This window comes from Epinephelus fuscoguttatus, linkage group LG18 (genome assembly GCF_011397635.1).
Source record: "Epinephelus fuscoguttatus linkage group LG18, E.fuscoguttatus.final_Chr_v1".
NCBI classification, from domain to species: domain Eukaryota; kingdom Metazoa; phylum Chordata; class Actinopteri; order Perciformes; family Serranidae; genus Epinephelus; species Epinephelus fuscoguttatus.
The window spans coordinates 23,922,135-23,945,653 of NC_064769.1; the positions used below are offsets into that span (position 1 = coordinate 23,922,135).

The 23,519-nt window shown below is 41.2% G+C and overlaps 1 protein-coding gene across 1 annotated transcript in view; it reads left to right on the top strand.

Annotated features, from left to right (window-relative positions):
- The window catches only part of mmp17a (matrix metallopeptidase 17a), a 144,917-nt gene that overhangs the window by 80,342 nt on the left and 41,056 nt on the right, over positions 1-23,519 (top strand). The window contains exons 2-3 of the mRNA XM_049604670.1: positions 4,064-4,196; positions 6,763-6,898. Of these exons, the coding sequence (XP_049460627.1) occupies positions 4,064-4,196; positions 6,763-6,898 (269 nt within the window). The remainder of the gene's footprint in view (positions 1-4,063; positions 4,197-6,762; positions 6,899-23,519) is intronic.

A 23,519-nucleotide genomic window follows, 5' to 3' on the forward strand; every position in this document is an offset into this window, starting at 1 on the left:
TTTTAATTGATTTAAATCATTATTTAATCAAATATTAACCCTTTACATGCCAGTGTGTATCATATACCACTAATTTGCATTTGTGAAAAGGCTCAAATCACTACGGTTCAATCATAACCCACAACATTGATTTTAGTGCATTATTTTTTTGTTTTTGAGTTCAGTGTCAGATTTTAATAAAAGTCTTTTGATTTCCTCCTATGACAAAAAAATTGTCATGCCACCCTGCCCCTGGTAAAATTGTGAATTTTTTGATCAATTCCTCCAAGGTTTTTTGTTTCATTCCTTTAATTTTAATCAATTGAAATTATTATTTAATCAAATATTAACCCTTTTCATGCCAGTGTGTATCATATACCACTAATTTGCATCTGTGAAAATGATTCAGATCATTAAAAAAATGGTCAAAAATGGCACAAGGGTTAAAGTTTCGCAGTACAGACTGCGACAAATATATGAGCAAGAGGGTCAAAGTTCAAGGCACAATGTTATGATGAAGTAGTATGTCTCAGCTGAATGCATACTCCAGGCAACAGTGCACACTTTGAAAGGGTAGGCTATAGTACGTACTGAAAGTAAAAAGAAAAATATGTGACACATAAAACGCAGGATATGACTTGCCAATACATAAAGCAGTCAGTGGATTCGTCTATATAGCAGCTGCAGGGGTGTTTTTCTCTATCTTACCCCGTGGATTGGAAAAGACTGACGTGGAAATTTCCCAACAGGGATCAATACTGCCTGATATCATTATTTTTTCTTTACATCCTGCCAAAACGTTCAGTATGCTGACATATTCAGTCACTGAAAAGTGGGCCAGGTGGCTTTTGAACCTTAAAGTGCTTAGCTAGACCCTCCAGCTCAGCATAAACCGCCCCAGAATCCCAATGCCATTGACCCAGACCACACATATACAACATGACAACTGTATCAGGCCGAGCCTTTGATGCAGTTCAGACCTCGGAGTCAGCGGTTTCTTTACATCTTTCCAACTCTACCACAACTTCCACATTTTGTTTCATCATTAATTTTCTTGATTTCTTTCTCATCTTGCTGCTCCTTCAGCCGCTGGATGTTTGATGGTAGCCTATACTTAAAATATGTCTCAATCATAAACCTGCCCTCATCCACCTTTAAGCCAGGTTGGCATGCGTGCAGATGCTAAAAGCACATCATCACATAGACAGTTACTTCAGTTTTATTAGTAAATGAAAAGAGGCCTCACTTCCTGACATTTATCAGCACATTAAAATAAAAGATGGTGTGTATAAACACCGGGAGTAGTTATTTTGTAGACATCAGAGATATAATATGATTCAGTGCTCATACATTGGGCGTACAGTAAACAAGAACTTTACTCTGGTAAACTCAGAAAGTGTCTTTCTTTCTTTTTCCCGTTTCTGTTAAGCAAAGCCATGAATGAGGAGGCAAATATTAAATGTCAGTGGACAGCTTTTTAAAAACTGAAGTCAATTATTAAGTTAATGGAATTTTCCCAGTGTTGTCAGTCAACAACAGTCGCCTCCCTATCGATCTGTGTCACTCGTCTCTGATGAGTGCTGATCAAAAAGCCATTAGAAAGCTGATGTGTCAGACTGGCTTTCGGATCATGGAGGGGTGGAGATGAGATAGCTGGAAGACAGAGAGAACAAGAGACAGCAAGACAGAAAGAAAGAGAGATTGTTTTTTATAATAATTGACTCGAAATGAAAATTAATCTGTCAGGAAACTAATAGTTTTCACTATCAAACTGACACAACTTGAGTATGAATAAAATATCCCAGACTGTATTGGCAGCCAAAGGAAGGGCTCTTCAGCACAAACTTTTTCAACACAACTTAACGGGAAACTTCAATATTTGTCAGGCTGAATCCTATTTTCCACATTTTCTGTGCCAGATTAATGGAGACAACAATCTTTGAAACTGGTCCAGTATTGAGAGACAGTGTTGCAGCCAGCAGCAGTGAACCACGCTGCGGTGTAACCACCTGGGACATTTGGCTGTGATTTACTTACACTTAAAGTGCTTGTTTTTTGCTGCTGACATGCTCAGATTGTTATTACAAGTGTCTGATTATATTACGTTCCATCGTGTTACAATAATGTTTTTCCTTACCTTCGCTGGTCTGTTATTGTGACCAAGTCTCGCTTAAGGAGAAGTGTCTTTCTGAAGTCTTGTAAGAGGTAGGCTACTTGTTACAAGAAAACATTGGTTGAAACCTTAGTGAGAGTTGGAGAGAGGAGTGACAGGAAGAACTTGTCGTGTTTGAGTGCAGAAAGGCTAGCTTAGTGTTATCTAAAACAGTGGTCCCGAACTGGTGAGTCGGGGTCCAAAAGATGGTCATAGGTCCATTTTGAATGGACCGCAAGTGACTCGCGAATGTGTCATGTGCAGAGCATGTGAGCGGAGCGGAGCGGGGAGTGGGAGGATTTTGTGTTGAGCGAGAAACGGCTATTTTTTTTTTTAAAAGGTTGAGCGGAGCCTTATCTCTCACTCCAATTTCGCTCCAGTCACTCATGCCCCCCCCAGAATGCATCTTTGCACCTGCGCACACCTACACTATTTTCTTTCAGAACTATGGAGTTTACTGTGTACTTCAGAAAAGAAACTGAGAAGAGAAGCAGCGGTACCGTGGAGAACGGTCCATAACTGCGGGGAGAGGGGAGAGGGCTTCCCCGGAGAATTTACCAAGCTCATGTTTTATTTGTGAATAGAAGATTACAGGTTAGGGTAGTACGACGCAGTTTTTTTGAGCGGAGTGGTGAGCGAGTGGAGCCGGATAAAATTTATGATGGAGCGGAGCGGAGTGGAGAATGCGCAGAACCAATCGGAGTGGACGAGCGGCGCAAAGTGACAGGTCTGCGAGCGAGGAGCGAAAATTTTCACCTACTCCGCTCTGCTCACATGCCCTGGTCATGTGTTATTTTGAAGTGCCATTTCCTGCTGTAGACTGAGACAGCAAAATGAGGCAGAATTTATATTTCTGTGTAGAATCAACACCGTATCTACGCTGTAGGCTCTCTGTCAACGGTTTGTCCGTTGCAAAAACAAGCACTTTTAGTGGAGGTAAATTGACAATGCTAAATTGTATGTGTTCATACATGAAACAGTCATGAAACAGTCCAACACAACATTTGCAAGTTGTAAAATCAAACCAACTCTAATCAGAATCTGAGGAGGAAACTGATGAATGTGGCCTTTTTTTAACAGAAGACATTCTGACATGTCACAGAGAGAGAAGCACAGGTGCAAATAATAAAATTAATGATCTCACTGGGATGCTTGGATAGCACAGAGCCATCATTAATGTTAACGCCTACACTTTTTCTAGGAGCACATGTCAAAATGTCTGCTGTAAAACAAGACCGACTGAGATCACAAATGGATCATGAGTGTCTTCCTCCATTTCCCCCAACTTTTTCCCCCAAATACAGAAAATCTATTTGTGATATTAGTCATTACGTACTTTTTTAACCTCATCGTGTGTTAGGATTTTGTTCAATGTCTATATGTGTAACTAAGTCATTGGAAAGCATGGTTTAATTGACATACAATATCAGATAACATCATAGACTTACCTTGTCATAAGAGGAAAAGAGCAGGTGTTACTAATAATGGTAATTATAGCTGTGTTCTACTTAAGTGTCCCAGTAAGCCAAGAGCAGTGAGCCAAAATTTACAGTACAAGGGTCCCAGAACTAGAACACTTGAATGAAATGCAGCCATTATGAATGTTATCAGTTACACAAGTGCTTTGCCTCTTCTTTCCACGACATGTTGAAATATCTGCTGTGAAAATGATCTTTTTCGATTCACTTTGTGTTGAGCAGTGATGGGTTTTGGATTGTGCTCACTGTGATTCGAGGAAATATGTGAAAACTGTTGCATTCAGACAAAAAGCTCTCACTTAACCTGAATGTGCACACCAGTGTGTGTACAGAGACATGGTATCCAGACAGTAAACACGAACAGGTGTCAGACCCTCTCAGCTGCTTTGGGATACCTAAAGTCCTTGAAATGCCTGCGATGACTCTTGAACTCTGTCTACTGTTTCCCTTCCAGGACTGGCTGAGTAAGTTTGGCTACCTCCCGCCTCCTGACCCAGTGACTGGTCAGCTACAGACCAAGGAGGCCCTGACCAAGGCCATCAAAGCCATGCAGAAGTACGGAGGCCTGAAGGAGACGGGAGTCTTAGGTATGTGGCTCTGTGTGAGTTGGCACTTTGGATGGATGGAGGCACTGTGTGTATGTTTACTTTGTTTACTACAGGATGTGAGAGAAAAGAAAATGTAACTTTAAACTTTACAATATAATGCAATCCAATAGGGCTGACATCTTCTGGTTGTTTATCGAAGGGTTGGTCGATATGCTCTTGTCCAACCAAATTCTCACTGGTTGGAAAATTGCTGGTGTTACTCTCATAAGTTTGTGTGTCCATCAAAGTGTTTTTTCTAGCGGACATTGCCAGGCGCTCCTCTAAAACAGCCAGCTTGGAGCGCCAGAGGGCTTTGAGGTCACAGAGTTTTTGTGCCTCCGTACTGGTGATAGCTGGCTGGAGTTATCTGTCCATCTGCCCCATTCTCATGAACACAATATCTCAAGAGCACCTTAAGGGAATTTCATCAAATTCGACACAAACATCTACTTGGACTTGAACTGATTAGATTTTGGTGGTCAAAGGTCAAGGTTGTTGTGACCTTGTGTTTGTCTAATTTTCGTGAATCTCGAGAAGGCCTTGAGGGAATTTTCTCAAATTTGGCACAAACGTCCACTTGGACTCAATGACAAACTGATTAGAATTTGGTGGTCAAAGGTCAAGGTCAACTCGGCCTCACAAAACATGTTTTTGGCCAAAACTCAAGAATCCGTATGCTTATTTTGACAAAAAATAATAGAATGATTCACACAAATGTCAAATAAGATAAAGTGATGATTGGATGGCATTTTATATTCCATTCCAGAGGTCAAAAGTCAACCTCACTGTGACCTCATAATTTTCTGGCCATTATTTAATGCCATAACTCAGGAGCAGACGGGGAGACATTTGGTCATATACTGAATTGTTGACACTAATCTGTCGGGTTTGAGATGTGTATGAAGCATCAGTGTTTTATAATATGTAGCTTCTTTGCACATGTGAAGCCTATGTGAAGCATTGTCAACTGTCATGGCTACATACTGTATGACTCTGGACAGACATGGATGTAAATGGTACCTGTATCTTGACTGGTTCAAGGACACAAGGCGGTAATTCTAGCCTCAGCTTTGATTGTGTCTGGTTGCTATCACGTAGAAAATATGCGGTAGTAAAGATGTTGGCACAGGGTTCAGTACTTGCTCTCTATGAAGGAAAGGCTGAAGCAAGTAGGGAGAGAGGACAGGCCTGCTGGTCTGTGTGGCCAGCAGTTTTAATTTCTCCTCCATTAAGCTTCTCCTCTGTTGTTGTTGTTGTTGTTGTTGTTAAGCACCTACAGTCATGATCTAACAGTTGATTTTTATGGTATTCGTTCAGCTCCTCCTCGACTATGATTGAACATGCGGCTAAAAAATGACAGTGACGAGCGCATAATTTTACCCAAAGTAAAACATTTTTTAACTCTCAGCTACCAGGAAAGAAACATCAAACGTGCAGCAATCAGCACAGCAAAGTCAATATGTGGTTCTCCTGAGTCCCATTGCAACCCTGGCCCCAGGAAAATACTAACACCTTGGTGGACACGCACTCGGTGCAATATGGCCGATTTAGTTGACATAACGTGCGTATGCTTTTTTTCCCCCCAATTGACAAGTCGATTAGTTGAAGTGTAGCTAGAATTTCAGTCAACCAGGATTTTCTTTGGTCAACTACAGTGCTCCGACTTAAACAACACAAACACAATATGCCTTTAGAAACTGCCTCTGAGTTGAGTCACTCATTCCAACACAACAACCATTGGACATTAGAGAGGAGAAATGTAATTCAGCTTTTTGTATTGGGTTGCATTCGATTTCATAGATGTCTACGCACCTTGAGATACCTTGTACGCATAAATCATACATGCTGTCACAAACACACATACACACACACAGTAGAATGACAGCACTGCATACTGTATGATTGATAGTGGTGGTGTGTGTAAAGCAGAATAGCAGTATATTGATTAGTATACCCTCTACTATTCTCTTGTACACCATGTCTTGCATGTACTGTCAGCTTCACACACACACACACACACACACACACACACACCACAATTCTCCTTCACAGACAATATCATTCTTTATCACACACACCACTACTCCATCCCACATATAAGACTGTGAAGGGCAGAAAGTGTGGTACTGTGTGGTGGTGTAGTTTTAAGAAAATACAAGGGAGCCTGTGTGTGAGCAAGTATAATTTATGGCCCCAGTGAGAGAGAGTGTGATTGTCCATGTGAGAGAGTATCGTACAGAGCATCTATGATTTATGACCTGAGCGGACACTCATAACCACCTGTACATGCACATATGTATGCATAAGAGCACATAGAGTATGAGTTATAGCTACTGAAACAGTCATTAGCAAACAGATGTTGAACCGCAGTGGTGGATGTCTTCCACTTTATACATCCTTTGCACAGTGTGTTTGTGTTAACCATAAAATGTATTCATGCATTACGTAACTTAGTGTTCCAGCTGTCATAAAACTAAAGGAACACACTTATATTTACAGTGTATTTATGTTTAATTAATGTACCTCCATTAGCCCGTATCACAATTACCTCTCCTCTCTTTTTCAGATCAAGCCACACTTGGTCTCATGAAAACGCCCAGATGTTCTCTGCCAGATGTTTCTGAGGTGGAGGTGACAATGGGCCGCAAGAAACGAGGCTTGAACCCTCAGAACAAATGGAGTAAGAGGCATCTGTCCTGGAGGTAGGGATACATGAAATACACAGTCCGCTAGACACTAGAAGGTTACAGCCGAGCGGTGACCTCCGAGGCTGAAAAATGAAGCCAACGTGGAAATACACAAAACCGCAGTTCCTCTAATAGCTCCTTGAGGCTGGCTTCAAAGGCGAGTCAATCCTCATTGACGTCCATATTAAAATGCCCCATTTTACAGCAGAAATAAATGTTTACAGCCACAAAACGCAGATCTGGTCTTTATAGCTTATTTACCCATTTATGACAACTGTAGAGGGGTCTTTTGATTTAAAGCTTAAAGTTATACCCAATTAAGACCATGGCGTCTTTGAGTGATAGACAGGTCTGTGGATCGTGTCCTGTTGCACTCAGCACATCCACCCCTTACTCCTCCACAGCTACAGCCTAATGTCCAAGTATGGTCCCCTCTGGTTCCAAAAAGCCAAGATGGCAACGGCCAAAATGCCAGACTCAGGGCTTCAGAACGGGAGCCCACAAACCAGTGGGTGACATCATAGTGACTACATCCATTATTTTTATACAGTCTATGGCAGGGATACTCAACTTGCTATTCCTGGGGGCAACTTTGGCAGTACGACAAAAGGCCGGCGGCAGTAAATGAAGAAACATTAATAATATTTATGAGAATATATAATCGATTAATTGCCCATTTTTAACCTCTCTACATTTGCTGTCCTCATTCATCCTTGCCAAGAGGCAATCCAGTCAAACCAGCCCCATGCAGGTCAGATGTAGGTAGAGCTTTATCTAGGATTTGACGACATTTTGTTAAAGGGGCTCAGAAGAACTTGATTTTGAACTCGGGTTCTTCATTTACACTCAGAGTACAACAGAAATTCCCATTCCATCCATCCATCCATTTTCATCCGCTTATCCACGCCTGGGTCCTGGGGGCAGCAGGCCAAGCAAAGCACCCTGGGTGTCCCTCTCCCCAGCAATGCTTTCCAGCTCCTCCTGGGGGACCCCAGGGCTTTCCCAGGCCAGATGTAATCACTCCAGAGTGTTCTGGGTCTGCCACAGGGTCTCCTACCAGTGAGACGTGCCCGAAACACCTCTAACGGGAGGCGCCCAGGGGGCATCCTGATCAGATGCCAGAACCACCTCAACTGACCCCTTTCGACGCGAAAGAGCAGAGGCTCTACTCCGAGCTCCCTCCGGATGTCCGAGCTCCTTACCCTATCTCTAAGGCTGAGCCCAGCCCCCTTAGGAGAAGACTCATTTCAGCCATTGTATCTGCGATTTCATTCTTTCAGTCACTACCCAGAGCTCATGACCATAGGTGAGGGTTGGGACGTAGGTGGACCAGTAAATCGAAAGTTTTGCCTTCCAGCTCAGCTTCCTCTTTCGCATCACTGCAGAAGCCGCACCAAACTGCCAATCCATCTCATGCTTCATTTTGCCCTCCCTTGTGAACAAGACCCCAAGATACTTGAACTCGCTTGAGGCAGTAACTCTCCCAACCCCAAGGGGGCAATCCACCAGTTTCCGGCAGAGAACCATGGCCTCAGATTTGGAGGTGCTGACTGTCATCTCGACCGCTTCACACTCTGCAGTACAATTCCCATTGTAAATCGACTTTATTTTCTATTGTAAAATTAGAAAATAGTCGGTGGGCCACCCTATTGCGGGGCAGATATCACGGAAGTTGAGTTGCTCTTGTCTATAGTTACACGTCAGTAAATAAAATGTCAAGACCGTTCACCTTTTACAGGCAGTGGCGAATGCCAAAAGGTGCTTCACATAGATAAGACTGTTGAGTCGATTAAAATACATCCTGCTGAGATGGATGGCACAAACTAAAATTAGGATACAATTCAGTTTTGTATGATAATGTTCAACATTTTTTCAGTGATTGTATTTTAGTATCTGTGTCAATCTGTGTCTGATGAGGCCAGGTTGATTCAGCCTAACACAATTCTGTCCAACTCAGTACACCACATGTGTTCTATACATGGAGGTAAAAGTCATAAGCCATCACATTTTCTCAATTTCCTCCTCCATCTGTGCACACTTTGGTAGATTACATTAGGTGACTCTTCCTCAAGGTGTTAGTCTTTTGGTTTTTGCATCAATTTCGGCTCAGAGAAAGAGCATGAAATGCATGGAATGGTTTTCGCACACAGACAGTAATTGCATCTTCAGGTCTATGCGGCTCTGCTCCGACAACATTTGTGTGATTCCTAAAGAGATAAAAGCGTTCGTCACAGAGTCATTCTACAGTTTATACTGTACATGGTGAAATAAAACGGTCATGTTAAGTGCAGCTGGACCATCTGTCAGGGATGCAGCTTAGTGTTAGACAGCAGAGGAAGAGGCAGTGAAACATATGGTTTGCTGGTGCTGATTCACACGCGCTACCAGGGTGATTCAGCATGGGGATGAGCTAAGCTGGTGTGTCGGGCCAGTCTGTTTAATATGTGCTTGTGTAACACATGCGTACACAACAAGCCTACACATTGCACACAAGCACATGCAGAAGAAGATATGAACGATACAAATACACCCCCAGTTCCACATGAGGTTAGCTTTCCCATATTCTCAGTCTCCCTGCTGGTGAGAGGTGTATGTTCAGGGTCAGTGCTTCTCAGTCAGGCAGCCATCAGACTCAAGTTATGACAGTCTTATCACAACTTGTGATAAAATCTCCTCACTGCTGTCTTTGCCCATTCCTGGGCACTGACCTCTCCCAGATTTCAGGCAGCAGAGTTGTTGCTGATGAGAGGAGTCCATCTTGAACTAACTTGTTTAATGGTGTGATTATCAATTATTATCACCAATTAAAGTGGTGTATTTTACAGTCACTGCGAGGGGTTGCATACCGCTCATATTTGAACCGATACCTGTACCAGTTGCGATACCTGGAATTCTTTAACGGTACCCAGCAATACCTTTTTTCGGTACTTTACTTTCTCTGTAAAAACAAAAATGTAATTTTTCAACAAGCTGCAGGAGGGATTTAGCAGACTAAACCACAATTCTGCTCCTCTGCTCTTTTCTATTAACACTAGAGCTAATCCTCTGTCTGTCTGTCTGCTTTTGTGTGTGTGTGTCTGTCAGCTTGTCTAGCAGTGATACAAGGCTATTACTTAAGTAATATAGAAAAGAAAATTGACAAGACACTGAAACTTTCGCAGCAGATTGCCGTTGCAGCCACAGATTTGGCCCGCTAGGAAGCTGATGGAGCTGCCCCAGAGCTCCATGGCAGGCTTCCTGTATCTCTGTGGCTTTCTAGCTTCAGGGCGCCTCTGCCTCCTGCCTGAAGTTGAAACTGGCATGGAGCTCTGTTGCCAGCCTCAGAGCACTGTCGCTGGCTTCCAGGTTTCAGGGGGCACTTTGGCCTCTTGTCTAAACGTGGCATTCTCACTCAGGTCCCGACATTTGGCACCAATGGATTTAGCATGAACCAAAGTAATTTAGCTCAAAGCAGCACTCCGCACAGTTTTTTTTTTCCAAGAGATTTTTCCAAATCTAGTCCCACCCTACTGTGCTGTGATTGGCTAGTGCTAGCCCTAACTCTGACGTCCAATCTTTGCACATCAACATGATGAGTACCAACCAATCATAGCACAGTAGGGCAGGTTACAAAGAAGCAGGTGGGCTACACTGACTAACCTTTAGCGTGTCAGGTTCAGTGTGGCTGAGCTGATGTTACATTGTGACAGGGCATTCATTCATTGGGCTCCACCCACTGTACCCAAAGGGTCGAGTAGAGGGCGGAGCCTATGTGAGATAGAACGAACGTTAAAGTATTGTAACCCTAGTTCAATCAGCATGGGCAAAGCTGTCTTCCTAGGAGCCCTGTCACGCCTAACTGTCTCATACTAAACAAGTTTTCCAAACAGATATAACATGCTAATGTTGTTATTTTCCTCTACTCTTATGAAGCCAGGATAAATCACACACAAGACTTAAAAAGCTATTTATGTGGAGGCTTTATTGTCTTCACAATTTATTTTCTTATCTGTGAAATTAAAGTCAATAAAAGCTTTGTTTCCACTGAGGGAAATAGTTTCAGTTTGCAAAAATAGACAGGAGGTTTGCGTCGCCGTGACATGTAGTTACATTTCTGGGCTAGATGCATGTCAGGCTACGGCGTAGGGTACAGTGTAGGCTCTATGTTGACACAGAGCCTATGCCATAGGTACAGCGTTGATTTGACACAGAAGTATAAATCATTAATCTTGTTGAAAATCAAGTTGACAGTTGACATGTGCTTTGCAGTGTATTTCAGCCCAAATGTCTGCACACACATAGACAGTTGTTCTGTTGCCCCCTCGTAGTTTATCCCAACACCAAGCTCTTTTAGCTTGTATTGGATTTTGTTTGCTCAGCCAGTTTTGCAAAATTTGTAATTACGTTTGAAAGAAAAACAAGCTGCTAAATGTTACGATTACACAGTAGGAGAGCTAAAAGCTGCAGGATGCATCAAACTTAGGCATTCAAATGACACCTTCTGGTAAACACATAAACAATAACCTGACAAAAACAAGAAATTTAGAGTGAAGTTGATTCTGTGTTGTGTAATAACCACAGCATTCAATGCTGCTCTTCTCAGTACGACTGTACTATCATCTTTTTGTTTCATTCTTGAGCTATTTTTTTACAAGCGTAAGTGGTTAAATTGCTTTAGTTTAGATGAGGAGCAAGGTGTTTACTGTGACAGGTGAGCACGGCATCTCAGCTCGGTGGGGTGTTGCTTTGCCAGGAGCTGCACTGTGTACCTGACAGCAGGAACACACTGAAACAGACAGGTAGGCTGTTAAAGTCTTGGTTATGCTTTCAGAATATGTGATGCTGAGATATTGTTTATCAAGAAAGTAAATTTGGTTCAGAGTACTGAGAATGCACATGAGACAGAGGCAGCATTAATCTGTTTGGTGGACAAGTATGTATGTACCTGAGGAAGGACTTTATTTTAGCCACTCCAGCCAAACGTTAAGGAGAATTGGCACAGGGGCCATATGGGTCGAAGCTTCCTGCAGTGGAATGATGACCTGAGGAGGCTAATAGATCTAAGGTAGGAGAGAACAGCAAAATGAAGCGAGGTGCGGAGGGAAAGCAGGACATCGGGGCACTGGAGGATTGAAGAAGCGGGTCGATAAGCAGGAACGATGGGATGGCTCTGGGAGCATGAGGAAGTGAGGGGGCTGCGGTAGTTACTGCAAAAGCAGGACATAAAATAAAGTAGAGCTCGGACTGAGAGGAGATGGTGAAGATGATGAGGCGGGAGGATGAAGACGAGTTGTGTAATGTTGAGTTGGGCTCCTTTCGAAGAGAAACAAAGACATGTATCTGTCTGCTTTGTTACTGATCCAGAGAAATGTTTGAGATCTAAAAATCCTATTTTTACAGTCTTTGTATTCTGAGAGGAAAAAACACCCAAAGAAGTTTTTTTTTTTTGTCAGATTCGGCATGAAAGACACAGAGGAAAGTAAAAATGATGTATTAGAAAAATGCTATGTACTGTATCTGCATAACGTTTATTACTACTCGAAATTTTGATCGTTGTTATTCATTTGTAATGATGAGAGGTTCATTCTAACTTTATCACTGGACAGAACACTACTGGACATTTCTGACCTCAAACCACAGACACTAATATTGCAATACAATAGTTGGAATCAGTCTAATACTTTTATTTAAGATTTTTCTTTATATTATCTGCAAAACTAATGACTAATTCCCATCAGCCTCAGCTGTAATGTGTGTTAATGAGTGTTAGTTGGCATTGTATGTTTTTGCAAACGGTGGATATTTTACATTTTCAGTTTATTACGTGGCAGATGCATTGAAACTTAACATTTCAACAGCACTGTGGTTACATGTAGTTAGGTTGAGGGCCAAAAACCCTTGGTTAAGACAAGATCACATTTTGGCTTAAAACAGCTTTAGTTGGTGGCACAATCTGGGCTGGAAATGCAGTAATGTCTCGGTAAAAACAAACGCTTTTCATGACACTATACCCACTGGAAACACGGGACATGTCCCTAAAAAACACCTATGTTGGTGGCTAAAAACTTGTGGTGATGAATTAAGCAATGTGACACGAGAGGGTGTGCTTTAACGTGGCACAACAGTGATGCGTTCAGGACCAAGGCGCTTGCGCAACAGTTTAAGGTGGATTTTTTGCCAATCAGCTTTTCAGGTCATTTGAAATAAAAAACAAAAAATGTTTTAAATAATTAAGTGTGATAAATGTTGACGTCCAGTGGCCTTATATTTATCTGTTAGGCTATACAATATTTTTCCCATAGATTTTAGGTCATATACATGAACACATATAGAGCATGTGTGTGTCCAGAATGTACCAAAGCAACAGCAGCAGCAGCCTCATCTTCTTCCAACCATTCATCATACTAAGTCCACTATGTAGATCAAAATTAACAACAAAACAATCCATTTGTAGCACTTTTGTAGCGTTTTTGTTTTGCTCTGGCAGTTACAATGTTGTCATGGAAATGGTGGAGTAATATTTATTATATCAGATTGCTTGGTCGGAACTACTTGTTGTATAATAGCTAATAAACAAAAGTGGTATACAGTAGTCTGCAGCTTGGCAGCTATCTCGCCTAGGTGTTAACCATACCCTCCATCTCCTGATAAGGTCAGTTCATATATAACATCCCTTTAGAAACGTTGATATGATGCATATGACACATACAATTGTAACATATCCATGGTTTGCAAAAACATAGTATTTTCTTCTGGTGACTGGGCTAGCTTAGTGGTTATTAGCACATGTTAGCATGCTCACACCCTAAACTGGTAGAGATGGTGAATGTTATACCTGCTCAACATCACAAGTTAGCATTGTAATGGTCTCGCTCACCAGACCTTTCTCAAGAAAAGAAAGGTCTGGCTGGGCCGACTCTCACTTTGAGATTGGAGGAAAAAACGCCCCGGCTGCTTGTATTTCTTTCAACCAATCACAATCATTCTGGGCGGTGCCACAGCAACAGTGCGCTTGCAAAAATATTGCCAGGGGGAAACAGGTTTTGGTGTAACACGCCCACAAAAATATCGCCTACAGGACGTGAACCATGGCAGAAAAATGGCTACATCCCCGCAAGATCAAACACCGCAAAAGTTAGTAAAGGACGTGTTGAAAACTGCAACCGGAGGTGGTAGGGCGGGACTTCAGTGGGTGGCTCGTTCCGCCCAATGAGAAGCTGATCTATGCAGTGAACTTCCGCCAACTCAGACTAGCATTGTAATTGTGAGCATGTTAACAATTAGCTCAGAGCGCCACTGTGCCTCAGTAAGGCCTCACAGAGCTGCCTGATAGACTCTTGTTACAAGTTCATCGGCAGTGTTGTTTACTGGTAATTATTCATTTGTACATTGTATGTGCTGGGCAGCTGCAGTATGTTTGGATAGGATTGGATTTTGTTTATGTCAAAGAAACTGCGGTGAATGTGGGATTAAGGTTCAGCAACTGGAACACTTGGTTAAAGTCGTGGTTACGGTAAAACATGAAAGTCAGCCTGGTTTTCATATCCCAACTTTCTTCCCTGCTAGGCAAAGGAAAAATTACTTCCTCTGTTGGCACTGAACATTGGCATCAGGTGCAGTCCAGGATCCCATTGGCTATCGTTTGACATCGACAAAGCTTCTGGAGGCAGCTGGCAATATTTGGGAGATCCAGTGTATCCAGGCCAAGAATTCCTCCTCTGTGTGCCGCTCATTTTGGCTAATCTCTATAAAATGTTATCTATATCTAACGGTATGGGCTCAGAGATTGCATTCCAGCCAATGTATTACTCCTCTTTTGCACTCTACACAGACTGGTTTGTCAGTCCTACTCAGACTACAAACAGAGCACAAACAGACACCAGAAACTTCCAATACCAAAATCTTGTCCCATTGCCTACAGGTATTGCATACATACACAGATATCTGTTTATAGAGATTACACTGGGAGTAAATCGTGAGCTGCAGAATCATCCAATATAAAAGTATTTCCCAGACTGGTTCATCCTCACTGGTTTGAAGCGGCAGAAAGAACAGATCAGACGGCAAGAGGGATGAGTTCAGAGGGATGAATCACTTGTCACCGGGGGCAGGATGGTTATGGCTTATTGATATCAAATTACCTGGTGACTTTGTCCCCGTGGCATTGCCTTGTTGAAATAATCCCTCACATCCACCCACTGGAGGCTTTCAGTCAGAGATACAGACGTTTCTTGGGGGTCACGATATGATTGCATGGGGGCTCCCGTAAGGTCTCAGCTGACCTGGAAAACCGAGTGGCAGCAATCCAGCCTCACTCTGCAAGGAAACTGCTGTACAGAGTCGACATCTGCTTCAGGGGAAGCGGCATGCACACTGCTGTGAAGAGATCTGCTGTTTTATGACTGGAACATTTTGCTTTTTCTCATCACCGGCCTGCTCTTACTCTCTGCTTCTCTCCATCCCTCTACTGCCAGCCTACTACTGCCCATCACACGCCTTACGGTACCTTGAGCTTGGCCCCACTTGTCTCTGTGAAACAAGGCAAGCTGTCTTTCAGTCCCGTTCTACTTGTAGTTCTCACATTGGTGCACAAAGAAGCCAAATTTTACTGGAAATTTGAGATATACAGTACAGACCTTGGGTCTTTTGTAGATTTCTTTTCAGCCTGGAGCTCCTGCCAAGAAACAGATGGTAAACTTATTGTGTTTTTATTCTAAACACTTGTGGATTTTTTGTTGATGTCAGATTCAGTCACATTTTAAGGGGTTGCCATATGGTGTAGTTTGTCAGTAAAACGGCATAAAGCATTGATATTCTATACAGAACCGCAGCCTCAGGAGAGTTAGGGTGTAATTTAATGAAAGCTTTTTTTTAAAAAAAACAAAACAAAACAGGTATTTAGTTTAATGTGGAAAACGTATTCCTTGCTTGCTTCTTTATTAGATGCATATTTACTGTAATATTCTGGTGCCTAACTAATCTGTGAGGAGGAAGATCACCATATTCACAGTTATACATTCAAAGACATCCACTATACACTCAGTCTTACACCTTTTGCCTTCTATTGTATCCTGTACCGTCATTCAGCTCCAAGGTCCCTGTATTGTTGGTGCTAAGCAGAGAACATTTATATTCATCTGCTGAAGTGCTGAGGTACTGAATTGTGCTCAAACACTTTTACGTCATTAAAATTACTCAAGGGAATACAGCTACCTAGATCTATTGAATAGGTATATTCACTTCGCACTGTACCTTGAATTGCTGGTCAGAACACATGGGGCATTCAGATAGGGTAAACTTTTCTCTGCTGACTTCATCCTAACACAAGAGCCTATAGTATTTCAACCACTGAGGCTTATAGGTGTAGAGTTGATGAATGTGTTTTCCACAACAAGGACAAATAAAAAGGTGCCAAAACACCATAAGAAATCAAGTGACCAGATGAGCGCGGTCTCACTCTGAAGTCGTCGAAATCCAACACTTCGGCAGTGACTTGCGGTGTCAGAAACCAACGAAAAAAGGCGTCCTTTAATGTCGGCACGATACATGGCCAGTTGCCTTTATAGTTTAACGGCGCTCGGCAGCATCAGGGGGAAACACGGCGGGACAAAGACGAAGGTTAAGGCGGTGAAAGTCCAAGTGGAGCAGTCGGGAGTGGTGGTGGATAGGTCCAACAGACACTGACTTTCACCCGAGAGACCGGTGTTCACATCCCATAGGACTCTAAGGCCAAATCCTGTTCTTTTTTTCCTAAACCTAACTGCGTGCTTTGTTGCGCACATACTTTTGTTGTTGAAGGAAAAACCTAAATTTGCCATTTTGTACCAACGTAGTGCATTTATTTTGAAAGAGAAAATTTCCTATGAAAACGGAAGTGTATCTTAAAAGAAAAGAACTTGACACATTGTCCTAAAACATCAACATCCAACGCACCCAGGGTACCTTGCACGTCAAATGTGGACTTGGAAAGTCCATGACCAAAACGTCAATTTGTGACAAGGTCAGAGTGAGAATGTGTTGACCAGATATGCTTAATGTCAGTGAGTTATTACCAGAAGTACAAATACATTTTGTCATGACCTGGTTGCTACTATCTAATCGTCAAATAAACAGTGAAGTTAAATCAGTTTCAGATACACATGAGAATTAAAATATCTGATTGCTCCTTTGGATCGTTCCATTTGCATACCAGAATGCCAACATTGCCCAAATCTACATTGGACATTTCACAAGTAGAGGGAAGAATGGATTCAGTTAAATTCAAGCTAATCCTGGAAGCAAACATCCCACACAGCTGAAGATGAAGAGAGGATGTCTTCTACAGCAGGATAATGATCCTAAACACACCTCGAAATCCACAATGGACTACCTCAAGAGGAGCGAGCTGAAGGTTTTGCCTTGGCCCTCACAGTCCCCCGACCTAAACATCATTAAAAATCTGTGGATATACCTCAGAAGAGCAGTGCATGCAAGGCAGCCCGATAATCTCACAGAGCCAGAAGCCTTTTGCAGGAAGAATGAGTGAGAATCCCCCAAACAAGAATTGAGAGACTCTTACCTGGTTATAAAAAGCATTTAGAAGCTGTGGTACTTGCCAAAGGAGGCGCTACTACGAACTGACCAGGCATGATGCTCAAACCTTTGCTTCAGGCCCTTTTCCTTTTTTGGTATTTTGAAACTGGAAAACATTGAAATTAAAAAAATAATCTTACTTGAAAGATTGAAGAAATGTTTCATCTTTAACTCCTCACAGTAAATGAAATTCCTTAAACACCTCAAAACATTTTCAGTGCACATAAAATGCGATTTACATTTTCAGCATTGGCATTTCGGCAAATAAAATGACCGTCACGAAGCGGAGCACTTTTCCAAGAAACCCATTATGAGTGCTTTTCATGAGTACATAGAGCATTGGTCATCATGAAAAAAAAGTTTCATAATTTTAAAATTCATTTTTTAAAGACGTAATACAAATGTAATTAAGTAATCCTTGACAATGTAACTATAATCCTATTACTTTTTTTTTTTCCAAATGTAACCATGGCGGATTAAACATACTTATTTTTTTAATCTGATTACACAATCCCAATTGTTACCCAGCCCTGTTGATTACTGACTGCACAGCATATGCTTGAAAGCGCAATTGTGCAGAGTGCCACAAGAGGGCACTTGGACAACAGTCACCAGTCTTTCCAACATAGACATGGTCTTCAACCGTGAGGTTGTACAGTTCCTACAGGTGTGTTGAAGCAGTGTTGAAGAATATTTAAGAATTTAGGACACTTAGGTTCAAGAACTTTATTACCTTAGTGGTGTGCTGGTCAGGACAGATGAGCATTGGAATAATTGACAATCCAAGAAAAGGTCATTTAACTTCAAACACAATAACTATAAACCTAGGAATAAGGAAATAACTGAAACAGCACAACAAATAAATGAATAGTTCTTCTAAGGTTACTATAAATGCATTTTCATGTACTCAGTCCAAACATTTTGAAGGTAGGATGAGGCAGTTCCACAGGCAATTGAACTATTGAGATAATATATTGTAATAGAGTCTGTAATGGCAAAACTTAGATTCTTTATTGTTAAGTATTTAAAACATAGTTTGTCTGTCAGATGTAAAACTGTTTAGATGTAATATAAGCACAAAGTCACTGTACATGTACAACCATGAAACTCTCCACAGCCATGTTATTTCCGTGATGACTAGAAGGTTTATTAGGTTAACTTAGTTATCGTAAAACTTCAGTTAATAGCCCGAGCTATTATTGGCTGAAATCACTGAAATCAATGGGCCTATATTTGGGACAGGCCTTTAATTCCTTTGGCACGAAACTGTTGCTCAGCAGAGATGGGAAATATAATCAAACTCTTTATTTGAACCAGTATGAATATTACCTGTATAAAAATTAGGCTTCAGGTAATATAGCAATTATGAATCATTAATTTGATCTAGCTCTGACAGACAGCGCCTTAGAGAGAGAAAGTTACGGCACTCGAGGATTACAACACCTGGCATACCGACACAACATTTCACTTTATCCTGCTAAAACAATACTCACAACTTGGATTCATTTTTATGAGAAACCCTTTTGATTCTTTTGACCCTTATAGCCTAAAGGACTATGAATAACTTACAGGGTAATGGAGGGATGGATATATAATTTGAGGTAGCCAACAACTAGGTTTTATACATCCCAAGAACTTCTATTAAAAAAAGTAAGTGGTTGGCAGCCAGACCAGGCGTCTAATTTGTTTGTCAAAATGTGTTTCCACACCGGGCTATTAAAAGGAACTGGGCGTTTAATTGAAGTTTTACGGTATACTTGCTCAAATTGATCGCATTATATCCATTATCTTTACTGTTGGGATCACTCTGTTTGAGTGCAATAGAAAACAGAAAATTGAAATGTATGTGTGCTCTCCTCCCCTACACGAACTGTTGCTCCAGCATCATGATTTGTGTGCAGAGGGTTAAGTGTAGGCTGTGATTTGGTGGAGAGACATTCATTTACCTAAATAATGCATTACACATAAAATCCCCTGCAAAACATTGCCCTCCTCTTATTGATCTAAAGGGAAAAAGATTTGTCTCCAAAGCCCGTGTTTAGACCCATTAAACAGCTTTCATTCTTTCACAACTCAATAAATTAAAGACTTTCTTTTCAGGCTAGTGAGATTAACAGATTCACAAATTCAGTTTCCCAGAAACATCATACCCTGCTATAAAATAAGTCAAGTAGTGTATAACTTTGAAATTATGATGTATGTTAGCCACATCCTGAACACCTCTATTGGCATTTGCAGAAACACTGATTTCAGTATCAGTCAGAAATAGGTATTTTTCTGTTTATAAAGTCCCAGATTAGTGTTGCTGCTGTGTTGTTTGGGAAATTACAGCCCTCATTATACTTGACCTCCTTCATACACTTCTTTGATCATCCAGTAATGCGAGTTCACTTTAAAAGCATCCGACTCAAATACAATAACAAGAATGTTCCTTTCGTTAAAACAAATGATAAAAATAAACCAGTCAGCAGGATTACAAATATTCATTTCTATTTTTTGACAATCAAGGACAAAGTTAATGCAGTCAGGTTTATATTTAATAAGATAGATGTTTTTTAAATGTGAAATAAGTGTCAAATAATCATAAATACTGCGACACTGACTTGCATATTTCAGATTGTTCCTTCCCTTCTCTTATTCCGCCTTCATCCCCATCAGCCTGCAACAATGCACCTTTCTCTTTCCTCTCTTTCTTCTCTTTCTTCATCATGCCGTTGCCTCCTCTTCCATCCTCAGCTTGTCAGTTAAGCACCATAGCAAAAGGTTCAGAGTCTGTCCAGGACTGCCTGCTCAGTAGTGTCAGGGTGTGCTTTGATGTAAGCAGTTCTTTATGGAGGTATTATATTTGATTGATGTGGAAACGTCTGACAGTACACTCTGTTCTCAGATATTTATTTGTGAGTCAATGATGCACACTCAGAAGCTGCGCTGCTGCTAAACAGCCCTCAGCCACCGACCTGCTGATGACTCCTGCTTTATGCTGAAGCCAAAAAACCCTTACATCTGCATGTTTTTTTTTACCCCAGACTCTGCTGGCTCATGTGCTTATCACTTTCTAACTACTCATCAGTCACGGCTGTGAAATTTGAACAAAATAAACATTTAGGCTGCGGTCACACAGCCATTTCACAGCTTGGGAAAATGATGTCACTACATTGTTGCCCACAAAAACTTTGACATTAATCAACATTCAGGTTTTTTTTCAGCTCTATGAATGAAATAATAAAAAAAATCAATTTCTTGATAATAATTAGACGAGTGAATCAATACCACTTGTGTCTGTAAGCTAATATGAAACAATAGCTCACATGTGATTAGCTTAAAGGCTAGAAGCAGGGGGAAACAGCTAGCCTGATTATGTCTAGAAACTCTTGTCTGCCAGCATCTCTAAAGCTACCTTTTTACACATTATATCCTGATTGTTTAAACTACATAGAAACACGTAAAAATTTGTGGTTTTACGAAGAGTTACGTGCTGAAAAAAACTTCTCGGTCAGGTGCAGTGACTTCCTGGAGTATTGTCATCGCACTGAAGTTGCCAAGAAGGTCTTACAGACTACCCACTTTACTGCACGACACCCCACCTGAGATCTTTTCCTAACCCTAATCATACTCTGTGCCCACAGCTAGACCTAATTGAGGTTGCTAGGCAACTAGGGGAGACCAAATATGCGTATTTCCACATGTCGAACTATTCCTTTAAGTACTCTGCCATTACCAAAGGATGCTTTTTAAAGATGTTGCAATGAGACTTTTAACAGGAACTGTGACTTGGATCATACAGTACATGACCATAAAAGATATGCCAATACTGAAAGGATAATCCAACAAATATCTGTATATGTGTGCGGAAGTTTTAGGCAATGGAGCAAAATTTTGGTGTTCTGGTTTACATTTGTAGTCTGATATCAACCAATCACGTTTGAGTGGCAGGTGAACAGTCTATGTAGAAAAGCAGAAGCCATTAGCTAAAATGCAACCTGGGAACCCATAAGCTATGGTCTGATGATGATTTAGCTTTTTAAAAGCTTCTTCTTTTTGTGTTATTGTTCTTTAAACCTGCATTCATATGCAGAAATCTGCTTATGGAGATTGGATGATATGAGCTGCACATGGAAGAGGAAGTCTTGGCGTGGGTATCTGCTTACCACACTGAATCGTTTGGAAAATTGGCTGTTTCTCAGCAGAGGCTTATCGTCATCAGACCCATAGCCAATGGATTCAGAGATTGCTGAGAGCATCATTTTGATAGTGTTAATATGTTTGAGAATTTCTAACTCATCATAATCTCAGGGTGCTTTCAGACCTAGAGTTGTCTTGCTTTGGTCCAAATCAGGGACTAATTTTGTTACAACGCTGCATAACTGCCTAGAGTTGGTTCGTGTTCTCACGGCAGCATTTACAAGCGGACCAGATCAAATGTCTTGTGCGAGAAAGCTGCTCTGCATTGGTCAGAATTTCCATGTGGGAAAAATCCAGGAAGTAAACCAAACGTTGAAGAAGAGTACACTTGCAAGATAAATGTGACACTTTCTAATGTCACAATGGAGGGACAACTACGCAGGTTGATTTTAGCGCTGCTCATCGTGGACTATATTGCTGTCATTGTTCATTTTAGTCAAACCATACAGTTTGAAAACGAGGCGCGGCTCCAACTAGAAAACAATGTTTTGATGCATTGGATGTGCTGAATGTGCATATTAAGGCAGTACAGGAGGAGGTGCACATTAATAATCCTCCAGGACTGTAACATGCTCATGTTTAACCCAAACAATGTGTCATGTTACTGCAGTTGGTTCAGATCGAGGTTGAAACACGTTCTCACCACAAACAAACTGCACCAGAGTTTGTTCGTAGCTGGACTGAGACCACCTCTTCAAGAAGGTCTTGGTCCGGTTGTTGTGGTGCACACCTGAGTGTGATTGCTGTGTTCACACCAGCCCAAATGAATCACACTTAGCGGGCAAACGAATTTGAGTTCAATTGAACTGAACCAAATAGGGCAGGTGTGAAAGCACCCTAAGTTTTGACTTGTATTGGTCAAAAGTTTGCCATATTTTACACATGACAACATATTTAATTCAATTTCTCAGTGACAAAATAAGCTTATTGTGTCAAGTAAAAAAAAAAGAAAACATCAAGGTTGATTTAACAAGCCAGTGTGTGTAGGATTTAGGGGCATATATTAGCAGAAATGGTCTATAATATTCATAACTATGTTTTCATTAGTTTGTAATCATTTGAAAATAAGAATCATTGTGTTTTCGTTAACTTAGAATGAACTGTTTATATCTAGGCTACACACGGAGCAGGTCCTCTTCCACGGAGTCCGCCTTGATGTTCTACAGTAGCCCAGAACGGACAAATCAAGCACTGGCTCCAGATAGGGCGTTCATGTTTTCACATCCTTCACCATAGTTGTCCCACACACTTGTTACATGGGAGAAGTTTCACGAGTCAGCTGCACAAAACACCAGTTTTTTCCTTAAGTATGACACTTAAGACGTATTTTTTCCTAAGCTGAGGGACATACTTAAGAGTGCTGCACAGAATCCCTTAGACGGTTTGCTTAGTTAAGTAAAAAGATTTTAAAGTAAATACTACAGTTTCCATGATAACCATTTGTTTGCTTGCACTCAAGCTTGCAACACCTTAAGTCTTTTGTGCAATGGTTTAACTAACTTTAAGGGATTCCTTAAGTATAACACCAAGATAAGGAGAAAACCTAAAATACTTAAGTGAACATTTTAAAGAAAACCTGAAGGAGAAGATGTGTTTTGTGCAACTGATTATATTTTAAGAAAGCCTTAACAAGAAAAATCTTAACTTAAGGTGTTTTGTGCAACCCCACTGCTAGTAGCCACTAAATATCTGCTTAGTTTTTTTGACTGGAGGAAAATTAGAACATAATAAAAACAACCTATACTGACATGGACTTGAGGGTAAACTGTGTAACATCAGATCTCACAGCAGTTGGTCGGTTGATTAAAACATAATGAATGGGGTCGTTAAAATCAAGGTGTAAGATTGACAAACTGATAAGATCCCAGTCATGCTCCGTGAGGTTAACTAAATTTAAAGGAGG